The following is a 24908-nucleotide window of genomic DNA, read 5'->3' as shown; positions in this document are numbered from 1 at the left end:
CGCTTCATGCCTTGCTTCATCCTGTAATGCGAACTGCCGCTATAGCTATCTAAGCACATGTCTGACTCGCCTCTTGGTACCTTTCAGTTTATGTTTAAAGTTCTTCCAGTTTGTGTCTCTTCTTTAGTGTTCTCAGGGTAATTTACACAAACGTGCAAACCATTTAAATTGGCCTCTGACTTGTGATTTCCCAGACACTGGCCTGAACACTTTTACTTTAATTAAATTACCAGAGGAAGTGTGAGTTATCACTGTGGCTTAGAAGAATATACTATGCCTAATTATTCTTTATAACCCCATTGTCTAGCACACAAAGTAAGTGCTCATGTAGTACCTGTGGAATCAATAAAGTCATTCTATCTCCATTACTCCGTTTAGGTTAATTATCATGTCAATGACTTGGAGAGTCAACTTTGTGCAGCTGCTTGTATTACGAATAGTAATTACATTCCCTAAAACAATCTGTTTACAAGTTTGCACAGAACTTCAAGGACCCTGCCCCCAGTTGGTTCTGATTGGTAAATAAAAATGCCAACAGCCAATACCTGGGAAGTACAGACAGAGGCAGGGTTTTAGGAATTTTTGGGTTTGGGACCTTGAGGAAGAGGAAGGAGAACCACATCCCTGCCAAGAGAGTATGGAGGAGACAATAGATACCTTGCCTGAGAGGAGTGCAGGGCAGAGAGGCATGACTGCCATGTGAAGAAGCAGGGAGATCGTGGCCCTAGATCAGCCAAGATAGAATTTAGAATCAGCAAGTAGTAACTCAGGATTAATGGTGTGGAGGTAGGCAATGACCCAGCTCTTGAGCTGCTTAAAACATGTTCAAATATAAAGTCTGTGTGTGTCTCTTTCCTTCAGGAAGATAAACCATTGAGGCATGTAGTGATCCCTGCCCCTGCTAGGATTTATTATTTAAAAATTTAATTCAAAAACTTTGAATCTTTTTATGTGTTCTTCTTAGAGATCTCTGGGTTCCTACAAGCACATTCTTTGGTGGGTCCCATGATATAAACACTGTGATAGGCTAGAATTTAAAACTAAAAAAAAAAGTATTGTCAAGAGATGATAAAGGAATAATAATCTTGAAAAGAGTTTTGTATATTTGTATGCATGTCCAATTTCAGACTAGAAAAAAAAAGTCTATTTTAAGGACTGCAACCAATATTCTGCCAGTTTATAACTTTATAATTAACATATTCAAGTAGAATTTTTTTCCTCTCCTTATTAGAGGTAAGCACCAACGTTTAGAATAATATGATATTATACAGTCAAGAACTTTGAGTGATATAGACGTGTATTGCCAGTTGTCCTTCCCAGAAGAGGGTCTAAAAGAAGACCTATAAATAACAGAGTACAAATCAAAATACTGCTGGATTAATATTTGAGTCCAGTAATTCAAAGAAATGTTTGGGGGCTAGAATATTAATTAAGCCATCTATTTTTTTCTGTAGTTTAAGCTTAAGTCTTGAAACAAGCTTATTCAATCTCCCTGTGAAAATGAAGAAGAGAGAGAGATAGAGAGAGAGAGAGAGAGAGAGAGAGAGAGAGAGAGAGAGAGAGAGAGATGGGTAGCCATATTTGCCAAGAACCTGTTCCTATCTGCTCAGCCCTCAGTCCTGTGCTCATCATAGTTGGAACAAAATGGAGTCAACCAAGCCTGGGGCTGACCCACAGAGACATACTCCGCCTACTTCATGTACTAAGGGAAGTAGAGAGAGAAAGATATATGAGCAAGTTTCTCTGAATTTGGTATGCCATAACTTGGCATACTATTTAAAGTTAGCCCAATGAATTCTCTAGTTTCAGATTAATCTTATTAAATGTCCTGCCTGTTTAATGAAGGATCTGGAAAATAAGTAGACAGTACTGGACCCAACATGAAGACACCCTCAAGTTCCATTTGTGAATCTTGGTTTCTTGTTCAAAGGTAATCATGCAAACTCCAAATCCTCACAACCTCTACTTCCCTTCATAGTCTGTAAATCTACCTTCCCTGCACGTGTGTGTGTGTGTGTGTGTGTGTGTGTGTGTGTGTGTGTGCATTACAACCACAATTAGTAAACTACTAGGCCCTGGAGATCCTACTAAATATACTGTCAAGGAAAGGACAGTGTTCCCCATAACAAAGAGTGATTCAGACCCAAATAGGAATAATACCGTTAGAAATATGTTTGAGTTTGCAAAGAAAGAGTCCACCATTTCAATCAAGTTTCTTGCAACAAGGCAAAACTTTACTCTTGATCAAGAGGGTGATCTGCTCACTAAAGCAATGGACCAACACATGCTGAGTTTAGTTTTTATTCTAATGTGGGTGGCAACCGTGTGTTTTCATTTCATCGAGGACTTTTTTTATTTGCCAGTCATGTTTAGTTCTATCTTAAGTCTGTGGGCTATCCAGCCTGCCCTGACCAGGCAGTGTCAAAGGCGGGCACCTTCTTGTGGCATGGATTTCAACCTGGTTTGGTTCTTATAGATCCTGGCTCCTCCTACATCCCATCCTGCCTCCTCCTACATTCCATCCTGGCTCCTCCTACATTCCATCCTGGCTCCTCCTACATTCCATCCTGGCTCCTCCTACATTCCATCCTGGCTCCTCCTACATTCCATCCTGGCTCCTCCTACATTCCATCCTGGCTCCTCCTACATTCCATCCTGGCTCCTCCTACATTCCATCCTGCCTTCTCCTACATTCCATCTGGCTCCTCCTACATTCCATCCTGGCTCCTCCTACATTCCATCCTGGCTCCTCCTACATTCCATCCTGGCTCCTCCTACATTCCATCTGGCTAACACACATTTGTTGTTGTTATTGTTGTTGTTCCCTTCAAATTTGGTTTTCTTTGAGAAATTCTTCATGGACCTGCCTTAGTCTCACAGCCTCTCTTACTTCAGATTATTGGCTAGTTCTTAAAGTACTTCTCAGTTGTTTTTATCTCTATAGTGTATGTCTCCCCAACCCAAGAAAAATAGCACGATTTGTGCCGGTGTTAACGTTACCTCCGTCCACTGATAACAGTTTAAACAACCCCACTAAAACTAATGTTGAAATTTAATGCCCCTGGTGGACTCTTGAGAGACTAGAAACCTGGGTTTGGGCGGATAAAACCACTGGGAGGTAATGTTCAAAAGGAACACAAACACAGAGACCTAATTCAGTGAAAATGTGGCTTTATATGAAGAAGAAAAGCAAGCCAAGATGTTTGTCCCTGTCATCGTATGATGCTCTGCTCTGCCTAGGGATTCTACACACATCCATTACCATCCCATGCAGCAGCCACTCGCATACAGACTCCCAGCCTTCAGAGCCATGAGCTATATAAAGTTCTGTTTCCTTTTTAATGACCCAGTATAATTCAGTTACAGAAATAAAAAAAGCTCTTCCCCTGCCCTCTTCCCAAGTCTAGCATCAAAATTGTGACTAAATGACACTTTAAAAATTACTGATCCTCTTTGATTTTTATGTTCTGTCTACCTAGTAAAAATAGTAATAAGTTGACATTCTAAAAGTTATTTTGTTGGGAAATAAAGTACAGCAATTGAATGATGGTGATTCATGAATAGTGTGCAAAATTTGAGAGTTATCTTAATTCTTAAACTAAATTTCCTTGTGTGTGACCTGGAGAAAAGCCATCTCCTCGTTTTCTTCCATTATTAAATTCTACTTTATGAAAACATTCAAAAGTTAGCAATTTCAGAAATTTTTCCCACTTTCCATACCCTTTGCACATAGCATTAAAGTATAATTCAATCCTTCACAGCGTAATTTACATGCAAGATAAAAAGGGGGGTTCACTGTTTCACAAATAATGGAGATTTCACTGAGGATGGCACAAGAGTCAAATCCCCAAGCCTCGAGATCCTCTTCAAATATTTGTTTCTCCTGCTGTGGATCCCTACAAAGGCATTCCTGAATTCAGCTGTACCCACTACTGTAGGGAAGTGAGTCATTCATTACCTATGGTGGCCAACATCTGCTATTTCAACCCCAGTTAGGAATAATCTATGTATACTATCATTGAGCACGACTACTGATTAAGTATGTAATCCAAGACGCTGATGAAGCCCATGCATCCTCATTCATGGTGGATGGAGACAAACACAATGGAAGAGCGTGCACAGTGCATTGTCATGATTTTCTCAAATCTGTTCTGCTGGTTGCTTAATTGTGCATTGCAGAGACTTTGCTGCAGTTTATCATGGCCTAGGAAACACTGGAAGCTGACAGTGAGCGAGCTAGTCCTGTGGGTCTTCACAGAGAAGGCAGCTGGGGTCCTGATCTGCCGCAGATTCGATCTGAATGGTAAGAGAGTGCAGATCAAAGCTACTGCTGAGAGCGCAAGCAATTCCTGTCCGCACAGACTGGCTGTCCTGGCTCGCAGCTGTTGATAAAGAACCACGGGAAGATTAACACAGATAATGTGAAAACGTATTCCTGACCTCTCCCTCCCCCCACACACATACAAACACGTGCTCGCAACATGCAACATGTAAGCATGTTGAAACAGAAGCAGATTTCACCAAGGGTTTGGTGCCTGAAGGGTGGAGAAAGGGCAGAGCCCTCAAAAGAAGCCATTGACTCGAAAACTCACTGCTGTTCACACAAACAGTGCATCCTAGCATAGCAAGGTACCGTTTACTGTGGGTACTTTTTCCTACACAGTTACCTCTGTAGTGTGGCACTGGTAGGAGCTCCTTATGGAAGGAGAGACAAGACTTGAAAAAGCAGTGGAACCAGACTGAGTTCCTGTGTCTTATTGGGCCCTGCTCACTAGTCCCCAGGGATCTCCCTCTTGCCGATCTTGGATTTAATTAGAATTTATATCAAGACAAGTGGCAGAAACCGGGAAGCGTTTAGAGCTCCCCACAGACTTTCCCTAGAGCATCCGCCCTCACTGTCATTCTTTTTTCTGTCTTAAATAATATCAGGAGGCTGCAAAGTCCCCACATGGTTACCCGATTGTTTACTATATTCTTACACTGATAGTGAAATATTTGGACAGAAGACGCTGTAAATTTCTGGAAGTCATATCTGAGACCCTTGGAGAAAATGAAGACATTTGATGAAGGACAGCCTTTGAGGGAATGTCACTGACTTTCCAAGCCCTTGTCTCTAAGTAACGTCTCGAGTCATTTTTAACAACCTAATTACTATCTGTGGCCTGAGGTTTTTCTCAAGAGGAAGCAAAACCTCCTGCCTCCCATTTCTCCCAGTCTGAAAACTTACGATGGGCACACTCCCCTTCTACTACAAGAAAGCAGGTTTGAGTCTATTCTGTGAAGTGTCTTGCACGGTCACATGACATCTGACCATATTTTAACACATGTTAGCTTGTTGGAATTTCAAAGCTAAGCCTCCATCTCCCTTCTTCCTTCTTTGGGGTCAGAAAAGTGTCATTTACACAAGAGACAACCCATGGAGATGCTTTGCTGTCTAATTCACTCCTATTATTTAGACTAAGGGGGTATCCAGGAAAATAGGCAAAGTCATTTTTTTTTCTGAAGCAGAGGACTTGAAGTAAGAGACATTTTAGCCCTTTGCTCTGTCTCTCCACTCTATATAATCAGCTCAGAGGATGCAATTGGGATCATTGTTGCTATGACAACATTGATAAGTGGGTTGGTTTTCAGAGGTGCTGAGTAGAGCAACACATTTTACAGTTGTCCTGACAGACAATGGATAGTGGGGGCTGCTGTAAAAGGAAGAGAAATGACTGGCTTTTCAGGCGAAGGAGTGACTCTTGCCTGGGTGTTTACAAAACTCACTGACCTGTAGCAACATGAACAGAGAGAATCACTTGGTTCACTGTCAGCGACCAGATGTGTAGATTGTGCACGGAGATCACGCCATCGACTGTGAGGAGGAGTTCTTTCACACTGTTGTAACTCAGGCCCTTTGGAACACCTGACCAAGAAAAAGTATGACCCTCTTGTTACTTACCTAAATGTCCTCACCACGAAGGCTAAGTGGCCTGCAGAGGCCTCAGCAGAGCACCAACTTGCACCCAGTGCCTTTCTTTGGTTTTGTACTTCAAATGTTTAAAAAGCTGCCTCTGCCAAAGGCTTTGAGACTGAGGAGTCTCAAGTCAACAGACAAAATACTCACAGAATTTACTCAGCAACATCTAGCAACAGTAATCATCCTGAAGATGTTATTATACTAAAAGTGTTTTGCCTAATTATCTTTGCACATGCTCTACAAAGCATAATGAAACAGCATGGGGTTTGCTATCATAAATCTTGAGTTTGCATTCTGACTATAATTACTGTGAATTTTCTCAAATTGTGATGCTTCTGTGACCTGCATTGCATGCAGAGTAAAATGTGACCAATATGAGCAATTCATAGATCATGAATGGTGTGGGGAGCAAGTGGAACAAGTCTGTTTTTTATGAATTACAATGCTATGAAAGGTTGATATTCAGTGGTCACTCCAGGGACTGTGCTAAGAGGGCATGCTAACGTTGCAATGATAATTCACTTGGTTTGTTAATTGCCCATTATGTTAGATGCCCAGGTCTGGGTCACAGACTATAATAATTTGAGTTACTATTCTTTTTTAATAAATCATGTAGTGAAAAGATGGGAAAACCGGTGGTAAATTAGCTTGTTTTTTTAATTTTTATAATTTATTTTTGGTAGGTTCTCACTACATAACCCTGAATGGCCTGAATGTAGAATATAGTCCCTTGAACTTACAACAATCCTCCTGCCTCTATCTCTCAGTTGCTGAGCTTACAGGCATTTGCTACTGTACCTGACTACTACCTGTTCTTTGAGGTTGAAGTAGTCTCAGAATGTATGTCAATCACACCTAACAACAGTTATGCAGTCTGGGAATCTCAGAATACTGCAGTTTTTCAATTGTGTGATGCCAAACGAAAACAAAGTACCAAGCTACAGAATGCAGGGTGGAGACACGCCGAGTAAGCTTTAGTCATAAGAGCTACTGTCTTGACAGTGAGAGTTACTTCTGCTGTCTTTTCCTGATTGATGGGAAGAACCACGGGGGCTAGTCAGGCAAAGCAGAATAGTTGGGGCCACACTGTCTACGGGCAATGAGGTTCATATGTAAAAGGTCCTACCCTAGGCTCAGAATGAGCTTAGAAGGTCACATCCACAGCTGCTCACTGGCCCTCCTCTCCAGCCATGTTACAATCCCACCACTCTCTGTAGCACTTACTGCCCTATTCTTTCACTCAAATATAACTCCCTTTATTAGGAGAGTTTCCACCACTGAATCACTGCTTTGCTCAACTTAGTCCAAGTTTAAGGACATGATCTAGCAGGGTTCTGCAAGCACTTGCTGGATGGATAAATGTCACGCCAGTGTCCTTGTACTTTGAGACCCATGAGACCTAAATGTTCAATTATATTGCTGCCTAACACAAAGATGCTTCTTCTCTTTCCTTGATATTTCCTCTGTATCCAGAATACTTTTGCAATATTTCCCTCTAACGTTGCTTTCAGTGCTTATATTTGGTATCTTTACATTGCAAGGTAAAATTTAGCAATGTGTGTGTATGCATGTGTGGTTTCTATTTGTTCCATATAGGCAGAAATCAAACATCGTGCGTGTGTGCATGTGTGTGTGCATGCATGTTTGTGTGCGTGCGTGTGTGCATGCATGTGTGCATGTGTGCATGTGTGGTTTCTATTTGTTCTACAGAGGCAGAAATCAAGCATTAATAATCCTTATCACTCTAATTTCCTTCTATAATGCAGATACAAATTAATGGAGAATATGCCTTGCAGTCACCCCTTTTATGAGCAAAGGGCAGAAGCATCAATGCTGAAGTTACCGATGAAAACGGCCCTACCTTCCATGAGTAAGATGGAGAAGTCTTTTAAGATCATGACGGTGCTGGCCAAAGCCAAGACGGAAGAGATAAATGTGCACACTGGATCAGCCATTTTGTAGTCGGGCTGGAAAACACAGCAGCCTCGGTTAACTGAGGTCAAATTTCCCATCAAGAAACCCAGTTGAGAAAAGAAGTAACACTCTCTGAATCCTTCTTCCTCCACCACCCATTGACCTTCCTGACCATTCAATTCAACAGCAGGATGCTTTTTCTGGGGACCCAGTCAGGCAAGTTTTAAATTACAGTGAGTAAGGAATGGATGGCATCAGGAAACATGTTTCTGATAACCCAGGGATTAAACTGAAATAATTCTTAAGTATTCTCTAAAAATTACTTGATTTATAGTTATTATGAGAACACATTGGTCTTGAAAATGTGTGAAAAGACAGTCCCACTAGCCAATACTTTTCACCTTAACTATGATGAGGGAGGAAAAAGAGTATCATTTATTTCCGTTTTTAAAGCAAAAACCATCTCTCTCTCTCTCTCTCTCTCTCTCTCTCTCTCTCCCTCTCTCTCTCCCTCTCTCTCCCCCCTCCCTCTCCCCTACTCCTGCTGATTGATAACCTTGAAAGTACAGGGAAATATGTACTATTCTGATTATGATGAAGCTCAGTGGCACAGAAAAGTCCATTCTCTACTTTCTTTAGGAAATGTACCCTCAACCTAACCTTTGTTCGTGCAGCGACTGGAGTTGTTTTTTTTTTAAGGTGTTACATGGATTTTATTTGTTACACAGCAAAGAAAGTCATAAATCAATTTCCTTGCCAAACGTATTGTGGATGCCATGGATAGGCAGGCTGCAGCAAAACCGGGAAAAGTCTGCTACAGATTTCAGTTGCTATGTGATGTAATGTGATGACATTCTTAGCTTTTTAGATTAGTGGAAGTAAGTGGTCTATTAAGGATTCATTACAAAGTCTCATTCCTTTTTTATTTAAATAGATTGTTTAATGCAATGTATTCTGATTATAGTTTCCCCTCCCTGGACTCTTCACAGATTGTCCCCACTTCTCCACTCACCCAAATCCCATACCCTTTCTTTCTCTCATTAGGATATAGACCACCACCACCACCACCACCACCACTACTACTACTACTATTACTACTCTTACGAGGAAGAAGAAGAAGAAGAAGAAGAAGAAGAAGAAGAAGAAGAAGAAGAAGAAGAAGAAGAAGAAGAGGAGGAGGAGGAGGAGGAGGAGGAGGAGGAGGAGGAGGAGGAGGAGGAGGAGGAGGAGGAGGAGGAATTGGACAAAACAAACAGAAGAAAAAGCTTAAAAGCACAAATAGGGAGACACACACATACACACAAACACACAAAAAACTCAGAAAAACACAAAGTTGGAAGCTATAAAGTACATGTAAGGTTTAAAAAGACAAAAGCATTAAGAAACAGAGAACCTTTAAAATACCATTGATGTCATTCTGTTTTGGCACTTACTGATGAGCATGGAGCCTGCCCTCAAGTATGGTTTGTATAGCCAATGAGACTCCGTTGAAGAATAACAGATTAGAATAACTAATTTTTCACTTGTGAGCAGTTATAAATTGGAAATAGCTTCTATGCTGGGGATGGGCCTTCTGTCCACTCCCCATCTCAGTACTAAGGCTGCGTCAGGACCAGACCTGTGCATGCTGCCGAATATATTTGAGTTCATAGTTACACAGCCCCTGCTATATTAAGAAGACTTTGTTTCATTGGTTTTCACCATCTGCTCTGGTAAATTCAAACTATTAATCTTTATGATTTTAAACTGTCTTTAACCTAAAGCTTTTATTTCACTTTAAAAATTTTTTTTATTTATTTACCAACTTCAAGCTTTTAACATGCATTCCACCCCATCTGTGTTCAGATATCTTTCCCTTTATCTTTCCCTTTTACTTATGATTTCATACTTTAGGAAAGAATACTGTTCTCTCCACATTGGGTAATTATAGTAGCATGACATAAAGTGGCAGAGCCAAAGACTATTATTTTGCCCCCGCTCACTCTGTCCCAAACACACATCTCTATCAAGGAGTACTTGCATGTTTAGAAAGAGAGAGCCTTCTCAATTCTCATTTTGCCCTGAATTCTGCTTTGGGGTAACAGAAGCTCCTCCCACACTGAAAACAATGTCAGCAGGCCCATGGATCAAGTGCTCTACCCTTCCCCTAACCAAGCAGTAGGCACAAGTCACAAACATGGTGAATTGAATTCCTTCCCCCAGAAATATGATTCCCAGAGGGCTGGAGAGGATATCTCAGTGATTACGAGCAGATGCTGCTCTTGCAGAGAACCTGAACTCAATTCTCAGCGTTCACATTAGACCACTAATAACTCCAGCTCCAGGGCCTCCAACTCCTCTGACCTCTGTGGATGCCTGCACTCAGGCACATACTTACTCAGAGACACAGTACTGGACATAACTATTAAAACAAACATGAATAAATCTTTAAGAAATATGACTTTTGGCATTGATAATAAGAACAGATAAAATACTTGATCAGACATTTATTTCAGCATGATATCTGTAGATAGATACAAAATGTGCCCAATCTCAACCTTGATTTGTGTCTCTGAGTTCATTCCATAAATTTCAACCAACAATATAATTTAGATCAGACAGATATCCCTTCCATTGCTTACATCTGAAGAAAGCCAGTGTGTTCATGGTTTCATTGGTTTACATCTTAACACCATACCAAAAGGATCTTGAAAGATTCAAAGCCCAACAGATGAAAACAAACAGCACTTTGGGATCCAGGAGAGACTGAGGCTTCAGGATTGTTAGCTTCGGCTCTGTAAAGTGGTTTGAGCAAGTGAACGCGGGCTGCTAGTATTGTGGTGTTCCAGTCTTAGTTTCGATGCTGCTTCATCCAGAGCATCGCTGTGATTACTAAAACACTCACCTTAAAGTAGATAATGAGAGCACTAATTAGCACACTGGTGCTCTGAAACACATCCCCCAGGGCATGCACAAAGGCCGCTCGAACGCTGGCATTAGCTTGTGCATCCTTGTGGTTGTGGCCAAGATGCCGTTGGTGCAAAATCAGAGTTAGTCTGAAAGAGATAGAAATGTTCCTGACTCAGAATAAGCCTAAACAATGTAATGGAGGAGTCATCAGTAGCATTTATTACTCAAACTGTCAGGTAATTAAATTAAGGTACACTATGTTGAACTTACGTCTGAATATATCTTAGAACTTTTCAAAACCCTCAAAAGGAAATATTTCAAAAGTACACACCCTTTTTCTGGAGAATTTACCAACATAATGCTATTTTGTCCCATGGTAAAAATGAGTATTACTGCTTTCATGAAAATCAAACATTGTTCCAATTAGATGACTGTTGCTTATCCCAAATATGTAAATTCCACTACTGCAACCATGAGTATATCTTGTCACTGTGGTTTATATAGGCTTAAAGCCTGCTTGGACTCTTGACTGTTTATCTCCCTTGGCAGCTTGCATAGAGCTCACCGTTCTGCTCCCAAACCTGGAATCTTTAATTTGAATCTGAATAATTTAAAATCTGAATAATTTTCTAATGGCCAATGCAAAGAATACTGTGTCTGCATATATACTTATCTATACAGAGACTGAAATCATCTGATATAGTATAAAGAATATATATATATATATAGGTATATGTATAAAACAACATATTGCAAAGTTAAGCATGCATCTTACAAGCAAACTGACAGAAGGAAACACATCATATACATGTAATGTATCTGTTAAATCTCAGGCCATCACTGAAGCAGAATCACAGCTACCCACCAAGATTCGATCATTCCATAATGCAGTTTTCAGATTGTCAGTATTTAGGTAGGAATTCACTGTTAACTACCGGTTACCATCCCACATGCCCCAGACAGGCTGGCTGTAAATAGAGCCTCTGGATCTGCTATTCATATTCATCACATTGTCACTCCTTCTTTGACTTGTTTTATTTTAAGATGATGAGGAGCACATATTTAGGCACAGTTAAATATTTATACCACAAATTGGACATAGCTCCCTAGCATACATTTGGGGCAAGGCTAGAGAGGATTACACACACACATTTATATTCATACCTATTAAAAATTATCATTATACTTGACCAGCAGAGGAGTCTAGTTTACACATATAGCAACTGTGCTGAATTCATAAATTAAGCAGAAATATCTTCACTTCAGAGCTCTATCTACAACTTTTATTGAAGGTTCTCTTCACAGTTGTTATTAGAACTTTCTGTTCTAGTTTTCAGGTTCCCAAAGAGTATATTTTCCCCCAAATTTCAGTTCTAAAATCTCTGTATATTCCCACAGCACAGTATCTAACAGCACTTGAAACCCACATTCTCAGTTCCCAGAGTAAACATTCTAGTCACCTCTATCTACAAATAACCATCTGTTTGCTTGCTTGCGGAAGGCAGAGCAAACAGTTAGCTGTCTTTATAAATATGAAAACTACTTGCAGTTGTCAGGTCAATATTCAAAAACAATGCAGTAAAAAGAAAACCTAGATGGGATCTATTGTGAAGATCAAGATCCATACATAAGGTCCCCCAAATTAATGGAGTAATTGGCTTGGTTGATACACTACCTTTGCATAGTATTAGCAAAACCCACATAACATATGACTCTTTGGAAAACATGAATACTTTCATTCTTTCTACTGACTTTAGGACATACTCTTCTTCTAAAAGACGGTATTATTTCACACACACACATACACGCGCACACACACACACACACACACACACACACACACACACACACACACAGTGATCAGAACACATCTGAGTATCTCCTAAAAAAGATAGGTTTACATTTATCTGTCTGGATTCTTTTTCCATTTGAAGCATCATTTCAAGTTAACTCATAGCACGTAGGATTTAGTCGATGACAGTAGATCATCAAATATTTTCAGCTCAGATATTTTGGGTACAAACTATGGGTTGAAAATAGAGGTGTCTAAATGGAATACTCCTCCAATAGCCTGAGGATGCATAAAAACTGTCAGTACCATTTTATTTCTTCAACCACTTCGAGTCTTTGAGGTCAAATCTACCTTATAAAATGTATCAGTTTGTACTGGAAGACTGGAAGACTGGAAGAAGAAGAAGAAGAAGAAGAAGAAGAAGAAGAAGAAGAAGAAGAAGAAGAAGAAGAAGAAGAAGAAGAAGAAGAAGAAGAAGAAGAGGAAGAAGGTGGTGTGTGTGTGTGTGTGTGTGTGTGTGTGTGTGTGTGTGTGTGTGAAATAGAGTCTCTGGATCTGTTATTTATGTTCATCACATTGTCACTCATTCTTTAACTTGTTTTATTTTAAGATGATGATGATGATGTGTGAATTTTTACATAAAATTTGCGAGTTAAATATCCCTAATTTGACTATTCAAAATGTTCAAAACACTCCAAGGTCCAGAATTTTGAGCATAGAACACATCCCAAAGTCCCAGGTTTCAGGTCAGTTTAGGTTGTGCATCAAGGATGCTCAATCTGTAAATGATTTTCATTTTACTCCATTAATAAAGTATCACAATTCTTTGGGAGCTTAAATCAACATGAATTCATTATCTTACAGTTCTGAGGTAACATGTCCAAAGTAGACTTGAAGGACTGAATTCCTTCTGGAGGCACTTGTGGAAAACAGCTTTTCATGCAGTAGCATGTTACAAAGATTGAATTTGATGTGAACCATTTTTGGTTTGGTTGAATACACAAAGCCAAAGATTGCTTTATGAAGATACTGCAAAAGCTAACTTAAATGCAGACAAAGTACATAATTTCCAAGGTCTCTGTCAACTCAACAGTCTGAGAACTCATTGTCTACTTACCTAACAAACATTGAACCATTTGGAAGCCACATTACATGAAGACATTAACACACACAAGAAAGCAGAGTGGATGGAAGCTTGATTCCAAACCCGTGCATCTAGATTTTGAATCCTAATTCCTTCCTACTTGTTTAACATAGCTGAGTTTCCTTTACATACTCTGTGGGTTCGGAAGACTATAAAAATTCAGTTTGATATGTATATCACAAGATCCTTTTCCAGTCTCTGGCATGTTGCAAACTTTCAAACATGATAACTACTAGAAGCAATGTTTTAAAACTACTTAATCTTTAGTGACCAACATTATTTTCTGTCATAGTGGCACTCAAATACCATGTCAGAACGTTAGCATCTTCTCGACATGGGATTTATTTCTAAATCTTTCTCTACATAAGAGTGGAGACAAGTCAAACAGACAATCAGCATGGTATGACTTACACAATGTTGGCTGCCACTGCACAGCCTGAAACAGTGATCATGATGCCTGCTTGGATCTGGTAATCAGGATACAAGAGGCGCTCACAGGCAAGGTACACCAGCACACCAGTCACCACCCAGATGCAAAGGACAGACAGCAGGGCACCGAGGATCTCTGGGAGTCAAATTCACAGAAAGCACCATGAATATCACCTTTGCATCCCCCACTCCCCACGCAAGAGTCATAGACTCTTTGATCTCATACCTCCTCCCACCGCCCATGAGAATGGCCTCACAGTGTTTTCTTTCAGTGATTCATGAAGCAGAAGTATGAATGGATTTGAGAACTGAGATGATGCACTTTAGCATTGCATCCATAAAACAGGAGCATCAGAATTCATTAGGCTCCCTATTACTGGACAATTTTCAGCAGATTTTTGGAACATATTAATTACTGCCTGCCCTCCCTGTTCTCCTTGGGGATTTTAATTTACACAGGTGCTCAAATGATGAAAACTTATTAGGGGAGGGGATGAAATAATGAGATGCGACGAGTAAAATGTGTTTAGAAACTCTTAATTTCACCATAAAACATTTACAACTTGCCAGCACTGGCACCTTTAGAGGAATAAGCTAGTAAAAAAAGGAAAGCATCGGAGTGTACTTTACGAAAATGGGTTTCATTTGCCAAGCCGACATATTGTAAACACAGAGGCAGACTCAAGGGCTTCTAGGCGCCCAACTGCTCTTTAAGAGCAACCACGAGGAAAAGAAACATCAAAATGGAAACATTTGCATTAATATTTGAAGAGAAGGGAGATCTCAATGTGCTTGTTTAAGAAAGAAAGTACTTCGGCTCACATCAACATTCCTTAATGCCTCACCTTGTTCTTTCACTCAATCTTGCAGATAGATTTTAAAAACCCACAAGGGCCTAGGGAGATCCCCCAAGCTGCTGGTCAGGCAAATTCCACTACACTATTCTCTATTCCCTTCCCTGCCATGGTATAATACTTGTACTGTGGCAAACACCAACCTAGGAGAGGAAGGGGTTTATTTGGCTGAACTTCCAGGCCACCATCTATTGTGGAGGGGAGTCAAGTCCAGAACTCAAACAAGAACTTGAACAAGAAACCATTGATGAATGCTGATTGATGGCTTATGTTTGACCAGACTTCTTATGCAGCACAAGTCCACAAGCCTAGGGAGTGGTGCCACCCACATTAGGTAGGGCCCTCCTAGAGCAAGCAAGACTACTTTCCACAGAAATGCCCACTGGCTAATCGGATCTGAGCAATCCCTTAGTTGGGAGTTTCTTTTCATGTAACTGTATCAAGACAATTAACACCAACTATGACACTCCCTTTACATTATTATTATGTATTAGAACTTGTTAAAGCAGAATTATGTACTATAACCCACCATGTGGCTATTGCTCCTCTAACTTTATTCATTTATATATAACCTTCATGTTTTTGCTATATTCAAGGGCTACTTATCTCAGTCATTTCATATTTTTCTCAGATGAGCTCACTTATGCTTAGCTTCTTCCTAAATAAAATTATCCATAAAATTGGAAGTTTGATGTTCTACTTTATGTTTCATGCATAATAGAATGTGAATGTGGTTATTGTCCATGCAACACTCAAAACATAGTCCATCCGTGGAACATTTTTACATAATAGGAAGTGCTGGTGCAGATATTTAGGACTTGACTATAAGTATCAGATCCATATGTTATGTGGCTTTATACAATAAGAGTTTCTTAATTATCAGATAGACTTTTAAAATAGCTTATGAATACTAATTGGCATGGGTTGTGGCTTGAATTCTGTCCCTCAAAGATCTATATGTAAAAATGCTATTCATCAGTAATTCATATTGTCACCTTGCTTGAAAACCAGGTATTTCCACATGACTGGTTAAGATGCAGTCATTTGGTATAAGGTATTCCTATATTCAAATATGGCTTGTTGGCTTCTTCTAAAGGGAAATGTGGAAATAGTTCTGTATAGAGAGAGAGTACAGGAAAATATAAAAATTAGAGCAGAGATATTTAAGCCAAGGAACAACAAAGACTGTCCCCAAATGACTGACAGAGAGGTATGGGACAGGTTTTCATTGACCTATGTCAGAAGAAACCAACCTTGCTCATATCTTTATCACACACTTTTGTTTCTCTAGATCTCTAAGGCACCAAATGTCTCCGAGCTGTCCAGTTGGCACCATGCTGTTTAAGCAACTCAGGAAAACTAATGGAACATTAAATAACCTCTCAAGAATTATTACTTAATCAGTCAGATTGTTTAAAACTTCTTTTGCCAAAATTAATGAGAATCGACCTTAAAAAATTCTGCTTAGCCAGAAACAGATCTAAATTGGGATATTCAAGTTTAGCATGTCCCACCCTAAGCCCATGTTTAGAAATATGGAGACAGGGGCTGGGACAATAAAGCCCTCATACCAAGCTCAAAGATCAACAGTCAGATCCAAACATTGGTCAGGAAACCAAAAGCAACCAGTTAGAACAGAAACACATGAGGAAACATGGGTAAGTGGTACCATGATGCTACATGGTTTCCAAAGAAGGGCTGGTGGATTGCTCAGATTGGGCTGTGGATTCACAGGGCCCACCTATGTCTATGGTACCATTTCATATGGTAGCCAACAATACTGTGTAGCCATTTAATTAGATAGAATCAAAAATATTGTTATTAAGTCATCCTAGCCACATTTAAAGTTCCCAATATTTACATCATACTCTGTATTTCAAAATATTTTACCTAATAGCAGAAAGTTTTATTGAACATGCTTGGTCTTTTAGAATATTAGGGATTGTACATTTTTATGGTCAAGGGCATACTGTCTAAGCAAAGATGTAAGGTTCTGAGTCTAGACTATCATAAAAGGAAACTTCCTAGAGAAACAAAATAGCTCTAATAGTACCAGGAAGTGTTCAGTATATGTACAAATTTGTGCTGACAAATGGGAAGAGTTCAATGGAACTCACATGGCTTCCAGGTGTGCTTTGTTCAAGAACAGGAGAAAGAGTTCTCTATGCTCAATCTCACAAGCTTTCTGGAGCTGTTTATTTCACTCTCCCTGTTGAAGGGAAGTGAATCCACCTGTACTGACCAATTGCTTAGCACGAAGACAGAGTTTCCTAGTACTCTAACCTCTAAAACCTGTAGTTTACATTGTCAGCAAATGAGCTATGGTTTGTAGCCACCAGCATCTTTCCCTGTGAAGGTGGGCCATGAGGATTACCTGCATGTTGTCATCAGCTTTCCTTCCCCTTGTCTTCTCAGCCTGTGTGAAACCAGAGCTGTAACTATGTTTCCAACATAAATTCCTCCAACTGATATAAGAAACCACAGAGATTGGAAATAAAGAAGCCCTGTGTGGGGATAGGGGATGGAGGTTGAAGAACACCGAGTAAACCCTTCCCAGAAACTGAACAATTCTCATAGTTCTGGCTACCACCCAGGCAAGAGCAGACAGTGAAAGAAGCAGCACTGAGAAAGGACAAAAGAGTGAATTTTATTCCCTCCATTTCTTTCTTGTCATCATTTTGTCTACTTTATTGCTATTGATGATTAAATGAACAAGCATTCAACTGAGCCGAACAATCACTGCATGGGCTATCTGGGTGCGTTTCCTGCTGCTATAACAAAATACTGGAGAGTAGGCCATTTATAATGAAAGGAGGGTTGTTGCTTTTTTTCCTCATACTTCTGGATCCTGGAAAGTACAAGACCAAGGTTCTTGAAGTTGGCAAACATTCAAAGCCGCGTTGTAACATGATAGAAAAGCGAGCAAGTATGTGTGAGGAAGGGAAATAAATTATGCTGACCTTATCCTTCCCAGAATTCCACTCTCCCACAGTAAAAGCACTGACCCACTAAGGAGAGTGCAGATCTCATGAATTAATGAAGTCCTATCTCAAGACCACCCGAACAATCATTAAATTCCAACCTGAGACACAAAGGCAGCATTCACATTCTAGCAATGATTACTTGTGAGTGAGAAAGCCCGTATTTTATGCCTGACTCCCTAGAGACAATCACTAAACCCTGCTACTCTCTTGGACATTAATTTGGAATGTGGCAGTTTGTCTGCCTTCATTCTTTCTTGGAAGGATGTACAGTAACCAAAAGAATCATCTCCTAGCTGTTGCTACACAGAGACCCTGGGGACAGGGTGGCTGCTCTCATGATACAGAGATTCCTGTTGTCCCATAGGAGAGAAGGTGCATCCATTAATCTTGCTGTCAGCTGAATTAATGTCTACAGCTCGCATTCCCGCATGGTTATTTCATCCTGAGCACCAGACTCTTAGCCAAGAGGGAATTATTAGACAAGGCTTTGCTCTTTACTGTCCTTTTTTTTTCAAGTTCTGACTCTGTATCATTATGCATTCACCATTGCACAATCAGAGAACTTTACCTGCTCGATACCACCCAAATGTCAGCCGCTTGGAAGGGGGCCTTGAAGATAACCACAAAGAAAAGAGACTGAGCAGGAAACTAGTCAGGTCAATTAAGAGATGAGCAGCATCAGTGAGGACCGCCAGACTCCCAGCAACATGTCCACCTGTGAGATGCACAATATCACACTGGGTTAAAGGCTCGGAATGCAATTAGGACTCGTGCATATTAAACACAGTTCACTCATACTACTTGTGAAGAAAAAAAAAGGTACTAAATTCAAATTAACTTATATTTTTTCCCAACCTGAAAAGTAACTGAGACCCTAATGGTAAATGAATTCAAACACATAAAACTGAATGTTCAGGGAGTCATTTCGGAGGCTGTGGATATACAGAGATGAATTATGAGGCCAGTAGTGACAGCATTTCAATTAGGCTAGATGAAAGACTCAGGAACAGGCCTACAAGTACATATGGCTGTAGAGGCATTGGCTGGATTCGCAGGATCTCGGAATCCAGGCTGTAGACTTGAACTTCTACTTGGAGATCAGCAGAGCAATCTGTCTCACAGGCTTATTCATTTGTAATTTTACCAAAGCCTTTTCTGCTGCTCTTTCTTGTGCTGAATTACACTACCTAGCTGCACTGGAGATCCGTGTTATAAATAGGAGAACAGAGCAGAAAGGAGAAATGGGGGCACCATCCAGTGGAGATAGCAAAAGAATGAACAATCTGATGAAGCACAGGGGAGAGAAACGCAGGCACTTGGGCCCACCTTGATTTTCTGGGCATTGGTGACATTCCTCCTCCCCACCTCTGTCTCTCCTTTGAAAACACCCCCCAGCCTCCAGAAGAGAAATTAAAGGAGGGTTGTGTCCTTTCTTCCCGAGCACGGCTTGTTTGAGAGCATTAACCTCTATGGCTCTCCCCACCTCTTTCCAGCAAAGAGCATGTGCTGACTGATGAGTCGTCCCTGCCACTGTTTATTGCCTTGTGTACTACAAAGCTGCAGAGACCGTCAGTCATCAGACCCTCCATCATCAGACTCACCTTGTCTTGCCTAATGATTAAAAAAAATTGCAGAGATGGCTCATAATTGCAATAATCCCCACAGACCGGTGGCTCGAGCTGTACTTAATAACTGGTTTGTCAAAGTTTAATGGTCTGAAGCAAAGTAGTCTTCAGGCTTGTTACTGAGCTGTCCGTGCAAAAATCAGAATGATTCATTAGCCAAAAGGCAACATTTTGCTAACAAATCAGCTGTCCTTCCAATTATCCTCTAATGTTCCTCTATCTGCCAAACTCAGTCCTGATAATAAAGCTGTGTTAATAATGCATTATTTCTTGCCTGGAGAATGACTACATGCAGATAAGCAGCATGCTGCAATTTCAGCCATGAATGATGAGGCTTCTCGGCGCCACGCTGAAATTACCCACTAAGTCGAGGGAAGAAAAGTCCTGGAGAAATTCTTTAGCAGGCTCAGCTGGTGAGGAGGCAACTGAGAAAGGAGCTTGCTTTAGAAGAATCATGGTAATGTGGAGACCTGGGACCCCACAATCATTTCCTAACCATTAGAGCTAGCAATAAGAACTATCCAGAAAAGTGTGGGCACTGCTGAATGATACAGAGCAAACTGTTTGCAAGAGGTAGCAAGTGTGTTTGCTTCTGAAAGCATGGGGTATTATTGACCATTAATTCAACTATCCAGCCAGCACTTATTGAGCTCTTGCTGTGCATAGTAGCACGAGCAAAGTACACAAAGATAAACAAATTACGATCCTTTCTTCAGTGATGATCTACCACTGCACAGAGGACTTGCTCCTGGAATGAGATCTGATACACTGCGGTATTCAGGAACTTTTCAAAGAAGGACTGAGAATTAGCGAGAAAATTGTGGGTTTTCATGATAAATAGGAACATGGAAAAATAAAAGAATATGGCATTTTGCTGTAAAAATAAAGATGGTGCGTATCCGAGGATTACGAATTATGGGAAATGATATTGAAAAGAAAGTTTAATGGCTAAGAAGAGCTGCTTCAGATTTTCAGGCAATGTCAATCCATGTTTGGATTTGTGTTTGTGAGAGAGATCTTTGTCACAAATATACAAGCTTACCTGGAGGGACAAGACATCGATGGTTAAAAGCATGTCGATCTGGAAACCATTATACGATAAAGCTCAGAGAAACAAATATCACATGATCTTTCTCATACATGGATCCTAGCCCCCCCCCACCGTCTGTGTGTGTGTGTGTGTGTGTGTGTGTGTGTGTGTGTAAATAAGTGTGAAGTGTGGTCTGATGTAAATGTGCACTAACTATGAAGGTAGGAATGAGACCATGTGATGAGGAAAAAGAATTATTGAGGAAAGGGAAGAGAGCAATACAGCCCACAGGACAAAGTTGAAAGGAGGATATGGAGGTAGAAGGAAGAGTAGGGAAAGGAGCAGGAATGTGAAGAGAGTACAGTGGAATAAACAGAAAATAATGTTTCTGAATATCATAATGAAACCTAATAGTTTGTATACTAATTTAAAAGACCCACACAGCAGTAATTGCTGGAAGGAATTATGGTGAATGCATGAAGCAGAGCGTTGTCAGGTCTATTTCTAGGCATGGCAAGATGTGTGCAGAATGTGCTTATAGCAAAGCAGCACAGGCACAGCGAGTTCTCAGCCTAGAAACAGATCACATGGGCCCTGACAGCAGAATGCCGGGCCTGCAACTCCTAGACACAGACCCCCTCAGATTTAAAAAAAAAAATTGGCTTTAAATTCCCATGGTATTTTCCATGAAGGAAGAGATGTGTTGGCAGTGCTGAGAAAATAATGGTTCACCTGATGACATTAGCTTTTGTGGTGGTTTGAATGAAAATACCCCCTTGAGTTGATATATTGAAATGCTTGGTGCCTGGTAATGGAACTGCTCGGGAAGGATTAGGAGGTGTGTGTTTGCTGGAAGATGCGTGTCACTCACTGGGAGTGGGGTTTGAGATTTCAAAAGTCTACACCATTCCCAATTGTGTCCCTCTGCCTTATACTTATGTCTCAAGATGTGAGCCCTCAGCCACTGCTCCAGCATTACCCACTTGCATGCTGACATTTTTTTGCCACAATTTTATGAATTCAAACTCTCTGAAACTGTCAACCCCAAGTAAACTCATTCTACAAATTGCCTTGGCCATGGTGTCTTACCATAGTAATGGAAAAGTAATCAAGACAGTCTTGTACCCACTACTGGGCTACATTATTGGATGCATTAATTCATACGTAAGAATGAGTTACCTATCTCATGAGTGGCATTTTGTTGCACTGGATGACACTGTATTATCTCATATGATGTGTCAAAACCTTCAGTTATTTAGCGAGTTATTTAAAACATACCATCGTTTTCAGGGTCCTCTTTTAAAATTTCCCAATAGCAGGAACCTCAAAATTATCTGTGACCCGAATTGGGGTAGCAGACATAGAAAGAATTGGATGGAGAAATGGAGGGCCCAGTATGATGTGGCTTCAGTGCTCATATATAAGGTTCTTAAAGAATAAAATTTTTAAACCAAAACTATTTTATGACCCATATCACTGAGGTGCCATAACTACAGAACAGAGCAAGTAAAACTCTAGTAATCAAACATGTGAGTAGCACCCATCACAGCTACATCCCTCTCTCAGTAAGGCAGAAATTCTCTCTCTCCAGTGTGTGTTTCTTCAGCCTGCTCCAGCTCTGCATCACTGCCTAACAAAAATCATCTTTCCCCATCCTTCTATAACACTGAACATGGCACCCCAGATACCTCTCCCTGCCTACTCTCAATTGCTTCCAGCAATAGCACACTTAGGCCTATTTTCCTGAGTTCTCTGTGTCTTCATTTCATCTTTTCAAATAGAGACGTGTGTTCCTATCGGCATCAGAAGACCCATTTTGTGGCCTTTGCACAGTGAAGAATTTTTACAAGCCACAAAACAGTCCTAGTCTGTGAGCTCCAAAGGCCCAAGAGTGGGCACACTGTGCCAGTCTCCTTCATTCCTCAGTCCCTCTACCACTCTGCGCAGCACGCTGTGGCAGTCATCTTCCCAAACGCAGCCCAATGGCCTGATTCTCTCCTACTCTAAAGAGCAGTTATAAAGCAAGCTCTGCAAAAGGACCTGGTTCCCCAGCCGAACCTCCAATTACCATTCTAGCTGTGTCTTCGACAATCTCCTTTAGGTATTCTCCTTCGAGTCTAAGTCATAAAAACCGAGTGTAAATTAAATTAAACAACAGGCAGGTTTTAAGTTATTGGCTCCTATAAATGAATCTGGGGATAAGTGAACAGGTGTGTCCCAAGTCTAAGGATCAAAGATGTCACTAAAGTAGGTTATGGAAGGCAGGTAGGGCTCTGGAAGCACCAGGACTGCAGCATTCCACATTAATATTTTTAGAGGAAAGAGTACGTTTTTATTCAGCCTCTTTATAGAAAGGCCAGAGGTGCCTCAAGCATCAGGCCGTTAGGCCAAGAGGATAGGTCTTGTAGCCACTGTAGACAGTGAAAGCAAACTGAACAGAAGTGCCTGTCTCCTTTAGGCTGCTGTGCCTGTATCTCTGTAGATAACATTCCTTGTCCTGTTTGAGACATAACCACAGGCATATCTGAAGGAAGAGCCTGATAGTCACTACCTCTCAGCCCACAGGCAAAAATGATAAGCAGTTGGGTGTTGCTTTTGCTGTCTTTATTTATTGATTTAACTGTTTTTTTTTAATATAATTACATCACTTTCAGTGTTTTAACCTTTTAAAACACTGTTCATTTAGGAACCTCTTAGTTTTTCCTTTGAGGACTTCACAGAGTCCATACCCCGAGGAAGGACCTTCTAGACTCCCCTAAGAGGTCGTGAGAATAGTCATTTCTCTATTTGGCTTCAGGGAAAAGGTGTGCTATGGACTGGGATCTTGAGTGATAGCTAAGGCTTTGATGAGAATGGAGACTTTGGCATTTAAATGAAAAGACTAAAACTCCTGAGACCCTACACCATAGGATCATTTCACAGAAAATGAACAATCTCTTTGAGTTAGAACTGAATAAGTATGTAAAGATGTGGCAAGAGAAAAAATGTTACTAATTTATAAGGCAGATTGTGGAATATCTGCAAAAGTATTTCACAAAAAGAATTTTTTTGTCTTAGATGTCCAAAATTTGGGAGAGTAAAGTGAGGTCTAGCATAGAAGCAGCTTCCAAACCAGCCTCTTCCAGCTACACATAATTTTGTCCGTTTAACCTTATGCTCAACTACATTTCAATCAAAGAGGAAACGCTGAAGACTTTCAAAGATGGATGTGGCCTAATAAGAGCCATGATAAGAACAGTAATCAGCTTGATGATGACACGGCTCAAAACTCAGCAAGTTTCAGTCAGTATCCGTGATATTCCTTGACTGGCGAGATCACGTGACTTTAAAGTCAGAGTAGAACTCCCACACTTGGATACATAGTAATAAGAGAGATGCATGTGGATAGCTATCCAGGCCTATCTCACATGAAGTATTTTGAAACAAAATGAAAATAGTTAAGAAGGTATGAATGAAATGGAGGGTAGAAATAACGCAGCCTCATGCTACACAGATTGAAAGAGGAAAGCGCTCCTCTGCAATCAGGAACAAACCAAGGAACTGACTTTTGCCACCTCTATTTGGTGTGTTCTGAAGGCCATAGCTGGAGCAAAAATACAAGACAAAGAACTAGAAAGCATTATAGCCAGGAAGAAGGGATGACATTTTCTATTTGTATAACACATCATCTATTTATCTAAATATACTGTAGGCATACATGTACATGCATGCCTGTGCATACATGTATGTGTTATGTCATCTATCTGTGTGTGTGCTTGTGTGTGCACTTTTGTGATATATTGGACATTTTCAAGAGGATGCTCCAGATTGGAACTGCCTATTGCCTACAGCAAATGATTTTGCTACTCCACCAAACTTTCAATCTCTTTCCTCAAAAGACAGAGCACTTGGTAGAGAAATTGTGTGGTATTTTCCCCTTATTAATTCAAAGTAAAGTGTTGTATCGATGCTGTGCTTGTTTTGGATTTTACAGACCTATGGTTTTATCTGCTTTTCAAAAACTGTAAAAGTCTATATATGAGAAGAGTTCACAGCTAGAAGAAACTCATATTATTCCAGTAGCTAAAAAGTGCATAGAAAAAGGAGCTAGGGAGAGCCTGTTTTCTTCTATTTGCCTGTTACTACTCACATCAGCTTCCCTCTAGGTAACAGAATGGAAAGGAGGCCCCAAAGACACTGGTAACAGCATGACAGACAGTGGGTAACAAAATTGTGAAGGTAATGATGACCCCACATACATGTAATGTACATAATACATAATGTACAGTTTTCTTTTACATAGTTAAAG

At 40.4% G+C, this 24908-nt stretch overlaps 1 protein-coding gene across 3 annotated transcripts in view; it reads right to left on the bottom strand.

Moving 5' to 3' along the window:
• Positions 1-3157: 3157 nt before the first annotated feature.
• The window catches only part of Slc30a8 (solute carrier family 30 member 8), a 35392-nt gene continuing 13641 nt past the window's right edge, over positions 3158-24908 (bottom strand). For 2 of the 3 annotated variants that reach the window (XM_006241645.5, XM_008765500.4), the window contains exons 3-8: positions 18534-18680; positions 14110-14263; positions 10758-10908; positions 7821-7926; positions 5771-5905; positions 3158-4382 (exon numbers count right to left, since the gene is read on the bottom strand). In XM_006241645.5, coding sequence (XP_006241707.1) covers positions 4237-4382; positions 5771-5905; positions 7821-7926; positions 10758-10908; positions 14110-14263; positions 18534-18680 — 839 coding nt within the window. In that variant the 3' untranslated portion in view covers positions 3158-4236. Of the gene's footprint in view, positions 4383-5762; positions 5906-7820; positions 7927-10757; positions 10909-14109; positions 14264-18533; positions 18681-24908 lie in introns of those variants that run through there. The other variant, NM_001130538.1, reaches the window with a different exon arrangement.

Source organism: Rattus norvegicus, chromosome 7 (assembly GCF_036323735.1).
Source record: "Rattus norvegicus strain BN/NHsdMcwi chromosome 7, GRCr8, whole genome shotgun sequence".
NCBI classification, from domain to species: Eukaryota; Metazoa; Chordata; class Mammalia; order Rodentia; family Muridae; genus Rattus; species Rattus norvegicus.
Note: the sequence above shows the minus strand (reverse complement) of the source record. Positions and strands in the feature narration are given on the sequence as shown.